This window comes from Entelurus aequoreus, linkage group LG05, assembly GCF_033978785.1.
Source record: "Entelurus aequoreus isolate RoL-2023_Sb linkage group LG05, RoL_Eaeq_v1.1, whole genome shotgun sequence".
Taxonomy (NCBI): domain Eukaryota; kingdom Metazoa; phylum Chordata; class Actinopteri; order Syngnathiformes; family Syngnathidae; genus Entelurus; species Entelurus aequoreus.
In genome coordinates this window covers 43,433,371-43,450,866 of record NC_084735.1, presented here as the reverse complement: position 1 = coordinate 43,450,866, position 17,496 = coordinate 43,433,371, and the positions used below count along the sequence as shown (strand labels likewise).

Genomic DNA, 17,496 nt, shown 5'->3' with positions numbered 1-17,496 from the left:
CTCTTAATGCAAATGTATGTATATCTACAAAGGTGCACAATAGGAAGGAGGAATTGTGCAGTCAGTTGTCCCACTAAATAAGAAGTTGTGTCCATTCAGACAAAAAAAAATTTTAACAGACATGAAAGAAGAAAAGTAAACTACAAGAGAGTGATAAATAGCCATAAAGATTGTCCTATAACAGGGGTGTCCAAAGTGAGGCCCACAGCTCCAGTTTTGTTGGCCCGCAGCGTATTGTTAAAATAAAATTAAACAAAAAAAACAGCAAAAATAAAAGAAAGAAACCCAAAACACTTAATGTAATGAGAAAAAGCTGAATTTTTGAAACTAATAATATGCTTTGTCACCAACAGCACAAAGGTGTTTTGTCGCAGGGATGTAACGATATTAATTTTTTTAATCACGGTTATTGTTAACAAAAATTATGACGGTTACCAATATTATCACAGTATTGGTAAGTGTGTAAATGTATTAATACATTTGATTAGCGGCGCTAATCAGCACACGAGCTGTGCACTACTTTAGCTGCATCCGGGCAGGATCACCGCGCTGTGAGTTTCTTGAAGTGCCGTAATCATACACTACAAATAATATTTATAAATAAATAATGATAAATGGGTTATATTTGTATAGCGCTTTTCTACCTTCAAGGTACTCAAAGCGCTTTGACAGTATTTCCACATTTACCCATTCACACACACATTCACACACTGATGGCGGGAGCTGCCATGCAAGGCGCTAACCAGCAGCCATCAGAGGCAAAGGGTGAAGTGTCTTGCCCAAGGACACAACGGACGTGACTAGGAAGGTAGAAGGTGGGAATTGAACCCCAGTAACCAGCAACACTCCGATTGCTGGCACAGCCACTCTACCAACTTCGCCACGCCGTCCATTTAAAGGCCTACTGAAACCCACTACTACCGACCACACAGTCTGATAGTTTATATATCAATGATGAAATCTTAACATTGCAACACATGCCAATACGGCCGGGTTAACTTATAAAGTGCAATTTTAAAATTCCCGCCACACTTCCGATTGAAAAAGCCTTCGGAGGTTGAGTATGCGCGTGACGTCAATCATTGAACCGGAAGTATTGGTACCCCATTGAATACAATACAAAAAAGCTCTGTTTTCATTTCATAATTCCACAGTATTCTGGACATCTGTATTGGTGAATCTTTTGCAATTTGTTTAATGAACAATGGAGGCTGCAAAGAAGAACGTTGTAGGTGGGATCGGTGTATAGCGGCGGCTGTAGCAACACAACAAGGATTACTCACTTGGATAGCAGACGCGCTAGCCGATGCTAACCGGCCACCGCACGGATGATCGGGTAAAGTCCTTCATCGCGCCGTCAATCGCTGGAACGCAGGTGAGCACGGGTGTTGATGAGCTGGGCAGATGAGGGCTGGCTGGCGTAGGTGGAGCGCTAATGTTTTTATCATAGCTCTGTGAGGTCCGGTTGCTAAGTTGCTAAGTTAGCCTTAGCGTCGTTAGCAACAGCATTGTTAAGCTTTGCCAGGCTGAGATCTATTAACCGTGTAGTTACACGTACATGGTTTAATACTATTGTTGATCTTCTGTCTATCCTTCCAGTCAGGGATTTATTTATTTTGTTTCTATCTGCATTTGAGACAGATGCTATCACGTTAGCTCGTAGCTATCACGTTAGCTCGTAGCTAATGCTAATGAGCTTCGTCAATGTATTGTCGTGGAGATACAAGTCACTGTTAATGTCCATTTCGGGTTCTCGACTCTCATTTTCAAGAGGATATAGTATCCGAGGTGGTTTAAAATACAAATCCGTGACCCACAATAAAAAAAGGAGAGAGTGTGGAATCCAATGAGCCAGCTTGTACCTAAGTTACGGTCACAGCGAAAAAAAACATGTATTTCACTGCATTCTAGTCCGTCACTCTATCGTTCCTCGTCCACAAATCTTTCATCCTCGCTCAAATTAATGGGGTAATGGTCCGAATAGCTCTAGCTGCGTTGAAAACAATGGGTGAGGGTGGACCTACGTCACTTCCGCCTACCAATCCCCTAGCAACCGGGAATTCGTTGAAAACAAACCAGCTCACAGCGAACACAGCATTGACAGAAAAATCATTTAACGAGCGTTGTGGCTTGGAAGTCGGCGTTAAATCCTTCATTTACGCATTTTTACTTATTCGCATATCGTGTGAAAAAACGAAAATGTATTATTTGCGTCAGACTCGTCTCAGTGAACTTTAAAGCTTCTCAGGCTTAGCTTAGCTTGCTAGTTAGCTTAGCCTGCGCGCTACTAAGAAAGAGACGCGGAAGTTATCAACAACAAGATCAAGAGTTAGTGTATAAAATATTGAGAGATTTGAGGGCTACATGTATTATTTAAGTACAACTGTTATTCGCCAGGTGTTCTTTGGCCGCCCTGGCTTACGTTTTCCCGGTGGTGTCCATCTTAACGCTGCCTTTGGTATCCTCTCGTTTTCCGGTTTTCGAAAATAGCTAGCTAGGCTATAGACTATATAGTATATACCGCATGTTATTTTTGTACAACAACAACTTCAGCTGTCGAACGTTATAAGGTAAAAATTCAACAAGTACAACATTAGCACGGACGGTATAGCCAAGTTGTGGTTAAGAAGGTGGATTTTTGTTCCTTATATTTACCAGAAACGAAGTGATCCGAACACACGACCCGGGACTTTGTGGGACTCCAGTGAGAACCGTCCTCGTTTTCTCGGTGTAAAGCTGCGAGCCATTTGTCTCGTCTCTGTGGGCTTTTATCGCGCTTTGGCAGAATAAAATACAACCTTTGTTTTCCCTGTTTCCAGTTGTGGTTAGCACAACCAAAAACAACACAGTTTTTCGGCATTTTGGAGGCAGAATGACGGGTTTAACCAGCGTAGGTCGACAGGTTAAAGAGTAATGGCAACGGTTTGTTTTCAACGCCAGTCTCGTTACTATGGCTCGAAGAACCCGTATGTAGCTCAGTTGCCCGGATGTCGGCCCTCACCCATAGGAAAATATGAGGGAGTGAACAACTGACAACGTCATCACGCTACTTCCGGTAGGGACAAGGTTTTTTTTATCAGAGACCAAAAGTTGCGAACTTTATCGACGTTGTTCTATACTAAATCCTTTCAGCAAAAATATGGCAATATCGCAAAATGATCAAGTATGACACATAGAATGGATCTGCTATCCCCGTTTAAATAAAAAAAATTCATTTCAGTAGGCCTTTAATGTTTTAATTGGTAATACTAACAGTTAGGAATTTTTACTGCATTTTATCAATAATACCGGTAATTGTTACATTCGATTGTCTTTAAATATATATGTCTAGTTTTTTATTTATTTTTTTTTTTTTTTACAAATTAAAAGAAATGGCCACCACGTGGTTTGCTTTTCAGTATGCGGCCTTTTGTGGAAAAAGTTTGAAGAGAAAAAAGGGGAGGCAAAACTGATTGAGTCAGACAAAAAATATCTATGTTTTGTATTGGTTATTGTTTATTGATTTTTTGCCACTTTTCCCCTGACCAACCCCAGCACAACCCCCACCACCAAGGCAAGACTGACCGCCACACATCACCCACATGCAATAAATTAAGCATTGTGCTTACTCTGTATTTTTCCGTGTATTCCTGTACTTGTGCAGTCAGTGCATTAAAAAGAGAGGTCGGTGGTGCGAATGGAACACTACTATTCTACAAAACACAAATCGGGCACTGTTCATCAAACAGGATCTTGATTTAGTGGCTAGTAAGTGACAAATGTCACTTACTAGCATTCAGAAAACATCTTTAACCAAAAGTAACAGTTTCAAAGTGTAATAATCATTCATTAAACCCTGATTCTCGAAACATCTGCTTTAGACTAAACATTGCAGAAAAAGCACAGGTTTGGCATATTTTATCAGCCTTGGTTCAATATAACAGTCATTCTATTTATCAAGAGCATATTCTATTGAGTAAGTGTTTGAACATACTGTAATTTTACTATCTGCGTTTCCCTCCCATTGCAAACAGGTTTTGGCTAATTACAAATAAATGACTAGAAGGAGCTTTCCTTTTTTGCTCTAAACACAGTAGCTGTGATAACCGAACACTGAGATGTCTTTTTAATTCTATCTATCTTTGCGTTTTGTTTAGGAAATCCCCTCTATGACTTCTTTATTGGACGGGAGCTCAACCCACGTATTGGTCATTTTGACCTGAAGTTTTTCTGTGAGCTCAGACCAGGACTGATTGGCTGGGTGAGTTGACCAAGTTGTCATTGTTTTTCTATCAGAAGAAGTAGTACACTACAAGAAAGAGCTGACAAAATATGAGATAAAAAGACCAGAATTAAGGAAACAAATACTAAAAACTAGTGAAATTATCTGTCCATGCAGCTAGTTAATTTTACTTGATAAGACATCCTAAGTTAAAATTTGTACATCTACAAATTAGCAGGACTTTAAAGATAGAAATACATATTTTATTCCGAAAACAAGCATTATTCAACTTTCAATTCTTAAATTAAGCATCCTCGAGATGTTGCAGGATTTTTAAACAAGATTTTATATGTGGGGAAAACCAAAATATCTTGTTTGAATAGTTACTTTCTCAGCTTTAACATTTTTAAACTAGGATAGACAAAATATAAAATATGTATGCTAAAATTTGGTTTATGATGTAAACTAGGAACATTAAAATATTGCCAAGTGGCAAATAATTTGGAGTGTATAACAATCTTGTGAGGTGTGGAGATGATAACCCAATACTTCCAGAAGGTGGCAATATTATCCTACTTAAGACATTACAGTATTCTATTTCTTTGACCTTGGAGTCAGAAAATGTTTTCCTGTTGAACTGACTTAAGCTATTTAATAAGGGACATACCTGTAGCTACAATTTATCATCTGTGTGTGTGTTTTTGAGTCTCACTACAGTGTTTAAAGGTACTGATTTCACACTGAGTTACAAAAATCTGGTAATAAATCAGCATATGTATTTGTTTGAACACAAAACAGTTGTTGTGTAACCCCAAACAAAATTAATCTTTTATCAGGTGAACAGCAATCTTCATCATCATCTTACAGCAAAAACATCTGATAGTTTTAAAGCCAAGTGTGGAGGAGAGGACACAAAAACCTCCCACTAACTGTGTGGGAGATTGTGGTTGCATTTTTGACAGCATCTCCGAATTGCTTGAATATCTGACTATGTTTTACAGACTATATAATATACTCACCTCAAAACTAACTGCAGCATATACAGTTTGTGAGTAATCATCCAATGTTGTCATAATGTAAACTTTCTAACAAATAACGCTTAAATATGTGGCTCCTCATCTTGGAACCCTGATCTAAAGTTAATTTTCAATGCAGGAAGGATTTATTTAAGTGCAGTCACACGGTTGAGTCCTCTGTCGAAGTCTGTTTGGCATGTGACGCAAACAAAAGCGTGACATGGAACAGATGGAACATCAATATATGATATTGTTTTGTCCAGGATGCAGTTCATGTAAGAATCACTGGGAGGGTAATCTCAGTTCAATGTAGATCAGTGTTATGATTAAGCTGATGAGAAAGATCAACAATAATGATACTTTATACCAAATCAATGCAATGACTGTCCCACTTTAAAGAACGCTTAGTCCTTTTTTCCATCTCGTCTCGAATGGAATCAATGACATAGAGAAGAGATGCAACATTCTCATGAGGTCTTTCTTGGTTCTCATGCCATCAGTATCTTCAAGCTGAACATGAGCAATGTAGATGGATGTAAAATAACTGATTTTAATTCAGGGTATGGATGAATAAATAATAAAGCATACACTTTTTGTCTTCATGCAACTTAACCAGTCTTTCTGTGGCCCAAAATGATTTCACTCTTTATATAACTTGCAGTAAATTATCAAAAATAATGCCTTAACAGTAATCAGTAGACTGAGACAAGTAATCTGAAGTAAGTACCTAAACACTGCTATACTGGAACAACCATATACAATCAAGTTATTTTTGAGTTAGCTAACAGCATTTAGTGCACCGTCAGTCTACCCCAGGGCAGCTGTGGCTACGAAAGTAGCTTACCACCACCAGGTGTGAATGAATGATGGGTTTTTAACATATAAAGCGACTTTGGGTACTTAGAAAAGCGCTATATAAATCCCAGGTATTATTATTATTATTATTATTAATGTGTAATTTTGTACTATTGGCAAATTATTTTGCTTATTTTAAGAAGTGCAGTAAAAAAATAGATACTTATTTTTTTAAATGTACAAACTTTCATAAAATGGCCCCCAAAAAAACCAACTATGTGTATGAAATTTCATGTGTTGAACTATTGAATTTGTTTATTTGGTTTGTTGTATTACAGCAAGTTCATAAATAGAATTTACAATGAGGATTAAAAAAAAAAAGTGCAACTGTATACTTCAGAATTTAGTTCATACAGTATACCTACTCAGTGGCCTAGTGGTTAGAGTGTCCGCCCTAAGATCTGTAGGTTGTGAGTTCAAACCCCGGCCGAGTCATACCAAAGACTATAAAAATGGGACCCATTACCTCCCTGCTTGGCACTCAGCATCAATGGTTGGAATTGGGGGTTAAATCACCAAAAAATGATTCCCGGGCACGGCACCGCTGCTGCCCACTGCTCCCCTCACCTCCCAGGGGGTGAACAAGGGGATGGGTCAAATGCAGAGGAAAAATTTCACCAGAGTGTGTGACAATCATTGGTACTTTAACTTACTTTGATCTAAAGAAGATCTGTGTTGATTATAATTTCCATTTTACACACTTACTTTCGATCTAGATCAGTGATTGTCAAACTTGCTTCACCAAGTACCACCTCAGAAAACACGTAGCTCTCCAAGTGCGACCATAATGACCAACATTAAAATACAGTAGCGTAGTAGGCTTAAGTATTCATTAAAAACAAAGCAGAGGTTTTAACTAACAAACATATTTAATATTTTTGGCTACTGTAACATTAAACACACTTTGAACAGTAAGACTGTGTTTGAATATAGGAAAATAAAAACCTGTACTTTAATCAAGTGATTATTTGGCCTACCACTAGATAGAGCTTGCGTACAACTAGTGGTACACGTACCACAATTTAAGAATCACTGTTGTAGAGTGGATATGCTTTGGTGTAAATGTTGCTCCACAGGGACATTGTTGACCACCTTAAAGACTAAACAGTTTGTTTTGGATGCAATGGAACCCATCCACGCCCCGCCCCTTCCAACTTACTGACTTTGCTTCTCTTCCTTGTGGTTCTTCAACACGACCAATTCTTCAACACGACCAAAGAGTAATGTCAGAATGGTGTCGTCCTTCAACAGCAGTTCAGATGCTAATCCAACTTCGTACTTGCCCATGTTGACATAAAATAATATGTAAAATATTGTTGACAAATAAACACAGAAGTGTTTTTTGTTGAGCGAGAACAAGCAATTCTCTCTTTCTGCTTGATACTTTCATTTTTATGAAAGTAAAAACTAACTTTTAGGTGAGTGGAAAAAAAAAAGATTTTCAGATTAATCACAATGGTTATTTGTAATGATTCTTAATCGATTAAAAAAAAAAAAAGTTTAAAACAATGTTTTTATTTTAATTTTTTTTCAATCTGTCCTGTCCATCCACTCAAACAAATCATATTGTTGATGACGTACATGCCCATATCTGCTGTACAGATTTACTTTAGAAAAGAGAAGTGTTGGATACTTCTCTTGTTAAATTCTTTTTAAACAAAACCAGTATACTTTTAAGTAATACAAAAATTGATCATACCTATTTATCTATTTTATGGAAGAATGTAGTTAATCATAGAACTGCCGTCCAATGTTATTAAAAAAAGTATAGATTTTAAATCAAGAATTGTTTCTGAATCAAATCGTTAACCCCATGAATCAAATCTAATCAAATCGTTTGGTGCTCAATTTAAGATTCACAGCTCTACTAACTTCCCCTCACACCCGAACAACCATTTTTCTGGAGCCATTGCTCAACGCGCTACCACTGAAGTTGCAAACAGCAGAGCAACGTACACCTTGAAGCACAGAGGAAGATGGGGCTGGTCGAGGGCTAGCATTCTCATATAAGTACGTACATTGATTCAATGTGATGCCGTAGTAAAAAAAAGAAAAAGGAAAACACAGCTTTCAGAGGCATCCAAAACTTCTTGCAGGCTCACATCCAAATGCATGAACCTAATTATTTGTTCTTTACCACATATCCGATATTGTAACAACATTTATAAGTCAGAAAAGTGGAAAATAATATTGGGTGCCCTTTAAACACATTGCTAGGATTGGTAAGAAAAAAATATTATTGTTCAATACTGGTTTTCGTAACGATATCCAATATGCTGATACTGTCCAGCACTTAAATTTCAATACCGATATAAACCGAAATCGATATATGCAACAGCTCTCCCCTTAAGCTAACACCAGGTCTTATATCGCGTAATAAATGAACACATTGTGCCTTTTCTACTGCGATACACTAAACGCTGTTTCTGCAAAATAGGACCATTACTGCAGTCTAAGTTACAGAAAAAGTGCCATATTTTGGTCATTAAATACAGTAGTAATTCAAAACATTATAAGCAATAGAAAACTAAAATACCATGTTCTCCTAATATCAACAAGTAAGATAGATTAGTCTTTGGAATAAATCCGATTAAATAAGCCTGACAACAACTATGACATTTTAAGTTGTCAATTTTTATGTGGCACAAACATCCTTATCAAAACAAAGTAAGAAACGCAAAGTAAGAAACTCTGGAGTAACACTGTCTGTCAAATTACAAACTGGAAGGTACCACCGCTCCCTTCTTAATAGTTTGCTGCATAAATGCTGTGTGTGGCTCAAAGTGGTTCTTCCTGGGACCTGATATTCGATTAGAGTGCTAAGGAAGGTGCCACGGCGAGACATGCTTGAGCTTGCTGCATGACCCCGGGATGCAGAGACAGAAGTCATTGTGCAGGTACAAATATCTAGTGATGAAAAATCAGGTTGCACCAGCTTGGACAAAGCAGTGGCCCACGGGTGAGTCACAATGCCAACTTGGCAAACATGTAAATCAGTAACCAGAGCATAGGCAAAAACTTACTGGCATGTAGCAGTGTGGAGCAAAGCATATGCAGGGTGTAAAAACAGTGCTCTCTAACTGACGACGCTGGCTTATGAACACACCTGATTGCCAATCAGGACAAGGTGAGGAACCAGCGCTCTGAGCAAAGATACAGTAAAGATGCAGCCTGATATGACAAACAGGAAGAGGAACTTCATAAAATAAGAGCGCTGCAAAGGAAATGGAAACCAAAACACAAGTCCACCTGTCATGTGGAACATCAAAAAAGAAGATGCCTTACTTCCCTACTGCATAACCAAATCTTACAATCAGTGTAAATTGCAAATTACAATCCGATGACAAAACTTAGAAGTATTTCACACCGAGGACATACTGAGCTCGCAAGCGTGTTGCTCTGCAGATAACAGCACACTTTGATGGGGTTATCACTCACGCACCAACATTCAAGCAATATCTCGTCCGATATCATTATCGCAGAAAAATTAATACTGATATGATACCCGATATCTAATTTTTATGCCGATAACATTCTAATTGTTAGTAAAAATGAATACTTTTTATAGATTGTATCTGGCTTCGCTTTCAGTTTTGTGCAGTACATATATTTTAAATAGGGTATGAAATTGCTAATTTGTGCAATTGTGGTGCCTAATTTTTGGCTGGCCTCAAATGGCTATGGTAGTGTTCACACAAAAACAATTAGAATGATGATCACATATATGAAAGAGCACAAAGAGATGGATCTGTCAGTCAAAGGCAGGCAGGCAGGTCCACCAATCTATTCCAATCAAGTAGGTGATCTGAAACGGAAATGTTGTTTTATTTATTACAAGCGAGACGTTGTTAGAAGATTAGAGTTTTGATGATAAAATGTGTTTTTTTTTAGTTCTTATTATTAGGGATGGGTATCATTGACATTTCAACGGATACTAGTGTAAAATCGATACTTAAAAACGGTTTTGGTGCTTAAACGGTACATAAAAATTTTTAAAACATGCACATTTTTGTAAAGAAAAAATAATTATACAGTATATTTTTTTAGAATATTTTGTGACATTCAAGTTGAACACAGTAGTAATTTAAAAACTTCAATTATATAAGTAATGATAACCAGGTAATTATCCATCCATCCATTTTCTACCGCTTGTCCCTTTTGGGGTCGCGGGGGGTGCTGGAGCCTATCTCAGCTGCATTTGGGCGGAAGGCGGGGTACACCCTGGACAAGTCGCCACCTCATCGCAGGGCCAACACAGATAGACAGACAACATTCACACTCACATTCACACACTAGGGCCAATTTAGTGTTGCCAATTAACCTATCCCCAGGTGCATATCTTTGGAGGTGGGAAGAAGCCGGAGTACCCGGAGGGAACCCACGCAGTCACGGGGAGAACATGCAAACTCCACACAGAAAGATCCTGAGCCCGGGATTTAACTCAGGACTACTCAGGACCTTTGTATTGTGAGGCACATGCACTAACCCTAATAAATAAAATCTGCAACAAATTGCCATAATCATTGCAGCAATACAGAACATGCATGGAGAACGGGACTTCCTTGAGTTGTAATGTTTGATGTTCATAATTCCAGGTGTTCCTGAATGCAACTTCATTTGCAGTAAACGTCATTGGTGCATATACAAATCAAATCAAACTTTATTTGTATCGCACTTTTCATACATATTAAATGTAGCACAAAATGTGTTACATTTATAAACATTTTATAAACAGTGCCTCTCGCCTGTCATTATGAAGAAGTGCTGTGTTGTTTTTGTGGCTACCGGCTAGCGCTGCGGCACTAACGGTGTCATGAGGTCTACTATTGGTGTGTTAAAGTCAGCAATGAAGTTTAAAAAGAGCGTCAGACTGTGTGCTTCTGTCTGGTTACTCACAAGACGTTACTTGTACATTAGTGCCGCTTGTTGCAGGTGGCTGAGTCTACATTTCTTCCGCACTGAAATGAGGCACAGATAACGTCTTCTTTTTTTGGTCTGGTTGCTATGGTTTAAGTTGGTAGCAGTGCTTTTATGGAATCGGCTTTCAGTGCCAATCCCGACTAATATGACACAATGTCTCCTTAAAACTGAAAAAAGTTTGACCTTTCTTTATCAAGTGACGGTAAAAAGATGAAAAGGATGATTGACAGTATTCAGTCTTCACTTCTGTTGCATTCTCTCAGGTGGTCATAAACCTCGGCATGCTGATGAAAGAAGTGGAACTTCAGGGTTCCCCCTCGCTTGCCATGATTCTCGTTAATAGTTTCCAGCTGCTGTATGTGGCTGACGCTCTGTGGAATGAGGTAAGACGTCCGTAAAGATGACTTACAGCTTCAGCCCGTTTTCAGCATTATGAGTTGGGATTGTTCACAGGAAGCTGTTCTGACTACGATGGACATTGTGCATGACGGTTTCGGCTTCATGCTGGTCTTTGGTGACCTGGCCTGGGTTCCCTTCACATACGGTTTGCAGGCGGCCTTTTTGGTCCTACATCCTCAGGCTTTAAGTCCCCTAGGAGCAGCAGCAATAATAACGCTGAATGGTAACCACACACTGTAAATTGTCCTATTAAATGTTAGTTTCCATAGTTAAAAATAAAATTCATCTCCTTGTTTTTTAGGTATTGGATATTATATATTCAGGAAATCCAACTCACAGAAGAATCAGTTTAGAAGAAACCCTGCACATCCAAGTGTTGCGAGTTAGTCATCACATTTTTCTTGAGATGATAATTAGTTGAAGTGATTGCAAGATTCTTCTCTGTTATCCACGGCTCCTCGTAGGGCTGGAGACCATCGCCACAGCAACAGGGAAGCGTTTGCTGGTGTCTGGCTGGTGGGGGCTTGTTCGCCATCCTAATTACTTGGGTGATCTCCTCATGGCCTTGGCATGGTCTCTGCCATGTGGTAAGAGCACAGAATGCTACATGCTTACATTTTATACAATCCTTAAGTTATTCAGTAGGATGATCAATCAATCAATCAATCAATGTTTATTTATATAGCCCTAAATCACAAGTGTCTCAAAGGGCTGTACAAGCCACATCGACATTCTCGGTACAGAGCCCACATACGGGCAAGGAAAACTCACCCCAGTGGGACGTCAATGTGAATGACTATGAGAAACCTTGGAGAGGACCGCATATGTGGGTAACCCCCCCCCACCCCCCCTCTAGGGGAGACCGAAAGCAATGGATGTCGAGTGGGTCTGACATAATATTGTGAAAGTCCAACACATCAGCGAAAGTCCAGTCCACAGTGGGGCCAGCAGGAACCATCCCGAGCGGAGACGGGTCAGCAGCGTAGAGATGTCCCCATCCGATGGACAGGCTAGCGGTCCACCCCGGGTTGGGAGCAGAGTAGAAAAGAAAAGAAAAGAAACGGCAGATCAACTGGTCTAAAAAGGGAGTCTATTTAAAGGCTAGAGTATACAAATGAGTTTTAAGATGAGACTTAAATGCTTCTACTGAGGTAGCATCTCTAACTTTTACCAGGATGAAGCCCTTTAAAATAATTGGGTCCATTATGCAACAATTTAACGATGTGGGATTGTATGTACAGAACTGGATTGCATTGATAGTATGTACTGTATGTATTGTATTGATAGTAAGTGTATGAAACCTCCAAAGTTAAACACACTTTTACACTTTGAAATTTATGAAAGAATACAAACCATATCTTTCTTGGCTGAAAAGTACAATATGGCAAAAATGACAATAAGGTGTAATGTACATAGGGAAATGGTGCCGAAAAAAAACGCACCTCTTCATCAAAGGATACTATTAACAGTGTTAACTTATTTTTCTCTATTTATTCCACTACAATATTAGAACGTGTTACTTGTCAGTTTCAATAATTTCCTTTGGGGAAAAAAAACATTCTCAATCCAAACAAATCGTTTGTCCCCCTGATAAAGGCCGGATGTCTGAAACGGGTTGGGGCTGATTTAAAGGTCCATTTATAAATTATAAAGTCATTTTAACTGTAGAAGAAAGTGCCTTGTTTCTTTATTTTTTTTGCAGTTTTGTTGAATTTATGTCCCAAAGAGCGCCTCTTTTTTGACTACCTTTAAATTTTTTAAGGCCCCAGCAGCTTCAACCTTTTTTGACATCGTACTGTAAGTCCAGGAAGTTGACCTGAGAGGTTCCATGTTGTTCGCCCACCTAGCTGTCTTAAACTTTTTTACCTTCACCAGGAGGTTATGTATTCGCCATGATTTGTCTGTCTGTCTGCTTGCTTGTTATTTTGTTTGTATTTTTTTTTGTTATTTAGCCAGATAAGTCACAAATGTATTGATTTTGATGAAACCTTTAGGAAATGACCCGGAACATTTTTACTAGTACTTCTTTGTGTGTGTAGGCTAGTGGCCCCGCCTACACCCACAAAGAAAACTACAGCGGATGACCGACAAGAGGGTTCACTCTGATTATTTCCTTCTGCTATAAAACAAACGCACCCCAGTGCTGAGACCGATACAAAGAGTGGACCCTCTTGCAGCCTGTTGGGAAGCGAGACATCAAGAAAACAAACACGCACAGACTTATACACTTGGATTAAAGAGGCTGTTTGCAACCTTTACGCAGATGCCGAGAGGGCGCTAACTTTCCAATATATTTTAAGCATTATATCCAACCCACTCACAGCATTTAGGACGTGTCATTTTTATTCACTATAATAACTGTGAAAATGTGAAAAATATAAACATTTAAAAATATATATATGTTCTGTTAAACCTCTAATGGTAACACAAGCTAGCCAGTGGTGCTCTTGTTATATTTATTGGTTTAAAACAATTAACCGGAGCAAGTTGCAGGCAGCCCCTTTAATTACTCCTGCCAGGAGGTTTTGTATTCGTTGGGGTTTGTTTGTCTGTTTGTTAGTTAGCAACATAGCTCAAAAGTTTAGGTAGAATTTTGATGAAATTTTCAGGACATGTCAAAAGTGAAAATTAAAAAAAGTGGATACAGGATTTTTTTAAGGGATTCTTTACTAATAGATATAGGGCTTGGCTGAGTGTTTTTGTAATTTAGGATTTTTTTTATACCAACGAGTTTAGGAATCAATTTATTGTAATTTTGGAACTATAAAGGGCACTTATATACAGGCCGCACCCACTTAATTTTTGGACAAATTTGATTCTGTACATATATTGCTTGCACATGTCTATTAACCGAACATTGAATTATGAAATACCACACTTCCTTGTGGTGTACATTACATATAATTGTGGTTCTTTGGTCATAGATTGCATAGATTTTTTTTTTACAGATCATCTTCAAGCTGCTTTTTAACTGTCTCTTCAGAATGCAACGTTTTGTGGGTGGTATTATTTACCTGTCAAAATCCTCCTCCTGGCAAAAACCCCTCCGAGTGCATCTGCACCCCGTCAGCCATGTTGTATTTTATATCAAGTCTACTGACAAATATAAGTAAGAACTATATGCTACTTTGTATTAGAAACAGCAACAGTGGAGGATGCATGTCCATTTATGAGCCAGTCTGCCCCACAACAAGAGGATACAGAGAAATAATTAACTTGACTACAAGTTTGGACTACAACTGTATTAAAATGGCGGACTAAACCTAAACCTCTACCATGTATGGAGATGTCTGCGCAACTAAGGCAACATCGACACTAAGGTCTCAAATTCCAAACGGCTCGTTTGGAGCATGCTTGGAAGAAATAAATAATGTTTTAGAAAATAATGGGGATCCCAGATACACCAAAACAGGCACCAACAGGTAAGAAAAGTTAGTTTAGCATAATAGCGCCCCTTTAACACATAACACAACCTCGTTGATTTGAACCTTAGATGGAACAATAAAAAATATTGGACAATTGTTGATAATACTTCATACCCCTCCCCATTATTGATAACTAAAGTGCTGCATTCTGATTATCACAAATACCAAAATCTGTACATTAAGAACACCTACTCCAAGTTTTAGTGATGGATTATTTTTTTTAAGAAATCGTTTGCAAACCACAGCCGCTGCCATTTTTTCATTATTCGATAACGCGTTTGTCTGCGCGACACAGCAGCGGTCTGGTCTCATTGTTCCTGTCTAGCATGCATTTTTCAAAATTGATGCTGTCAGTCCTTTGTTACCACTGATGCGTACCACTCCATCTATTGTGACTCATTATTTGTCTGCTTTTGTAACAGAAGTACAAAAGTTTCATAAAAAAAATAATCTGGAAACATGCAATTAGGAAGCCCCCTGACCAAACTAACTCAAAGGGGTGTTCGATCTAGGACACAGAAAATAAAACCCCTTATTTAATCAAAGCTGGGAATGATCACACCCACCCACCATATAGCGAGAACATGCACAGGTTGAATATAGCTATTTAGAAAAATAAAGATCCTCCTTCCCTCCCTCATCTTTACCATCTGCTTCTCTTCAATAGGTTTCTCACATCTTCTGCCTTACTTCTACTTGATATATTTCACCGTCTTGCTGATCCACCGCGAGGCCCGTGACGAGAGACATTGTCGAGCCAAATATGGACTTGCATGGGAGACATACTGTCGACATGTCCCCTACAGGATCCTCCCTTATATTTACTAAAAGGTAAAGAAGCCCACAAGGGGACATAACTGTCCAATGGGGACTTTGTAAGTTTTTCAGTTCACATTCACACCTTTACAGAAAATTTCTGTCCAGTTACAGTAGGATTTTCTATCCAGACATAACTGATTCTTTTGTCATATTTGTTATTTTGAAGGCCAAAACGATAGAAAGATTAACCGCTTTTGAAATGCTCCTTGCTTTTAATAGACAATATAAGAGCTCTCAAATTATATATATTTTTTAAACAGATTAATCACACTATTTTAATTTGGATAATTATGATTAATCACAGGTTATTACTCACTTGCATGATTTCAATTAACCCAAAATAAATAAAACATGATTTGAAAGTAATAATGATAAAATAAAATAAAAAACGTTTTTTTCATTGAACAAACACAAAAACAAAAAAAATAAAGATACGGACACAAATGCAATTTTATTGTCAGAATGTCATCCAGGAACATTTTCAAAAATGTTTTACTTGAATACATGTCATTTATTTGCTAAAAACTTGGTAACTGTTTTATCTGAAGTCCACTCAGGGTTTATTTTGAAGTAAAATTTGCCATTGAGCACACCACTAGTCCAAGTCTCCTCACTCATCTTCGCATGTGTGCATTGACCTGTACAACAACCTTTCAGGTAAAATCTGCGGTTAAGGTAAAGGAGCGCGTTCAGTAAAAATGAATTGCGGGATCAATCTGCATATATACGTGATTAATGTGATAATTGTTTTGTGATTAATCACATGAGTCAAAGTGTAATTTTTGACAGCCCTAGAAAACATGTCTAGTTTTGATGCAACTGTTTCTTTTGCAACATCCATGCTAATCTCATTGTATCACTTAGGTCAGGTTTAAAATTGTTTTTTTACGGACCATTTTGAGGAAGATAGAAAAACATAATATGAGTGAACCCTATTTATCATTTGATAGCGGCAGTCCTTATGTTGTTGAAAATTATTATCTTTGTAAGGTACTTGACTCAAAATAACTCCTAAAAAAGTAAAAGTTCATGTTTAATTTGTTAACCGTGACCGGACAGTTGTTTGATTTACAGCCGTGTTTTATTCACTGACATTTGCGTGGGATTGAAGAAAAACAAAAAATGCATTTGATTTGCCTTTGCTGAGTGCAAACCACATTGTTCTTGAACTGTAAACATTATTTCTGTCACATGCAACGAGTTGTGCATATAGAGGGGAGAGTGTACCCTGTTGATGGACACTTTCATTTGTCACCTTCATGCACCCACTTAAGTGCTCTTTGCCTCTGGCTTCGCCCACGCCGCACTCAAGGTATTTTGTGCTGTTTTTCATATGCAGTGTGCTAATGACAAACGGGCTGGGATGCCATGCCTACGTTGTGTCTGTAAAATAACTTGAAAGATACATTAGCATCATACATGGGCATGTGCAGATAAGGACACGCATGCAGAATATATTATACTGATATTTTTGGACAGCCTATTGTGGCATTATGATTATACTGTTAATCATAACGGGAGTGGAATTGATACTGTTGTATTATTAGGATGTGGAAAAGTAGCACAGAAATAATTTTAAGTACAGTCACTCAGTCAGTATAATGTGTGGCTTATAGTGTAATGTAAGTAAAAAACAAGAATCTGAACTATGAGCAAAAGTATCATATTGTATTTCATCCAGTGCTCTACTGCAATGTCAATATGGCCGCCAAACAAATATTTTTTTCCCCTTTTATCAGATTGATTAATTATGTCCATTTAGATTTGATTACCATTATATCATAAGTTAACACTTATGATATAATACAGAGTGCACCCTTGTGCTTTCACATCTGCACAAGTAAAAAAAATAAAAAAATAC

The 17,496-nt window shown here is 38.1% G+C and overlaps 1 protein-coding gene across 2 annotated transcripts in view; it reads left to right on the top strand.

Moving 5' to 3' along the window:
• The window catches only part of tm7sf2 (transmembrane 7 superfamily member 2), a 66,643-nt gene that overhangs the window by 10,602 nt on the left and 38,545 nt on the right, over positions 1 to 17,496 (top strand). The window contains exons 6-11 of one of the 2 annotated variants that reach the window (XM_062048162.1): positions 4,137 to 4,240; positions 11,256 to 11,375; positions 11,446 to 11,614; positions 11,693 to 11,773; positions 11,856 to 11,978; positions 15,484 to 17,496. The exon at positions 15,484 to 17,496 is cut by the window's right edge and continues 442 nt beyond it. In XM_062048162.1, the coding sequence (XP_061904146.1) occupies positions 4,137 to 4,240; positions 11,256 to 11,375; positions 11,446 to 11,614; positions 11,693 to 11,773; positions 11,856 to 11,978; positions 15,484 to 15,644 (758 nt within the window). In that variant the 3' untranslated portion in view covers positions 15,645 to 17,496. The remainder of the gene's footprint in view (positions 1 to 4,136; positions 4,241 to 11,255; positions 11,376 to 11,445; positions 11,615 to 11,692; positions 11,774 to 11,855; positions 11,979 to 15,483) is intronic. The other variant, XM_062048163.1, reaches the window with a different exon arrangement.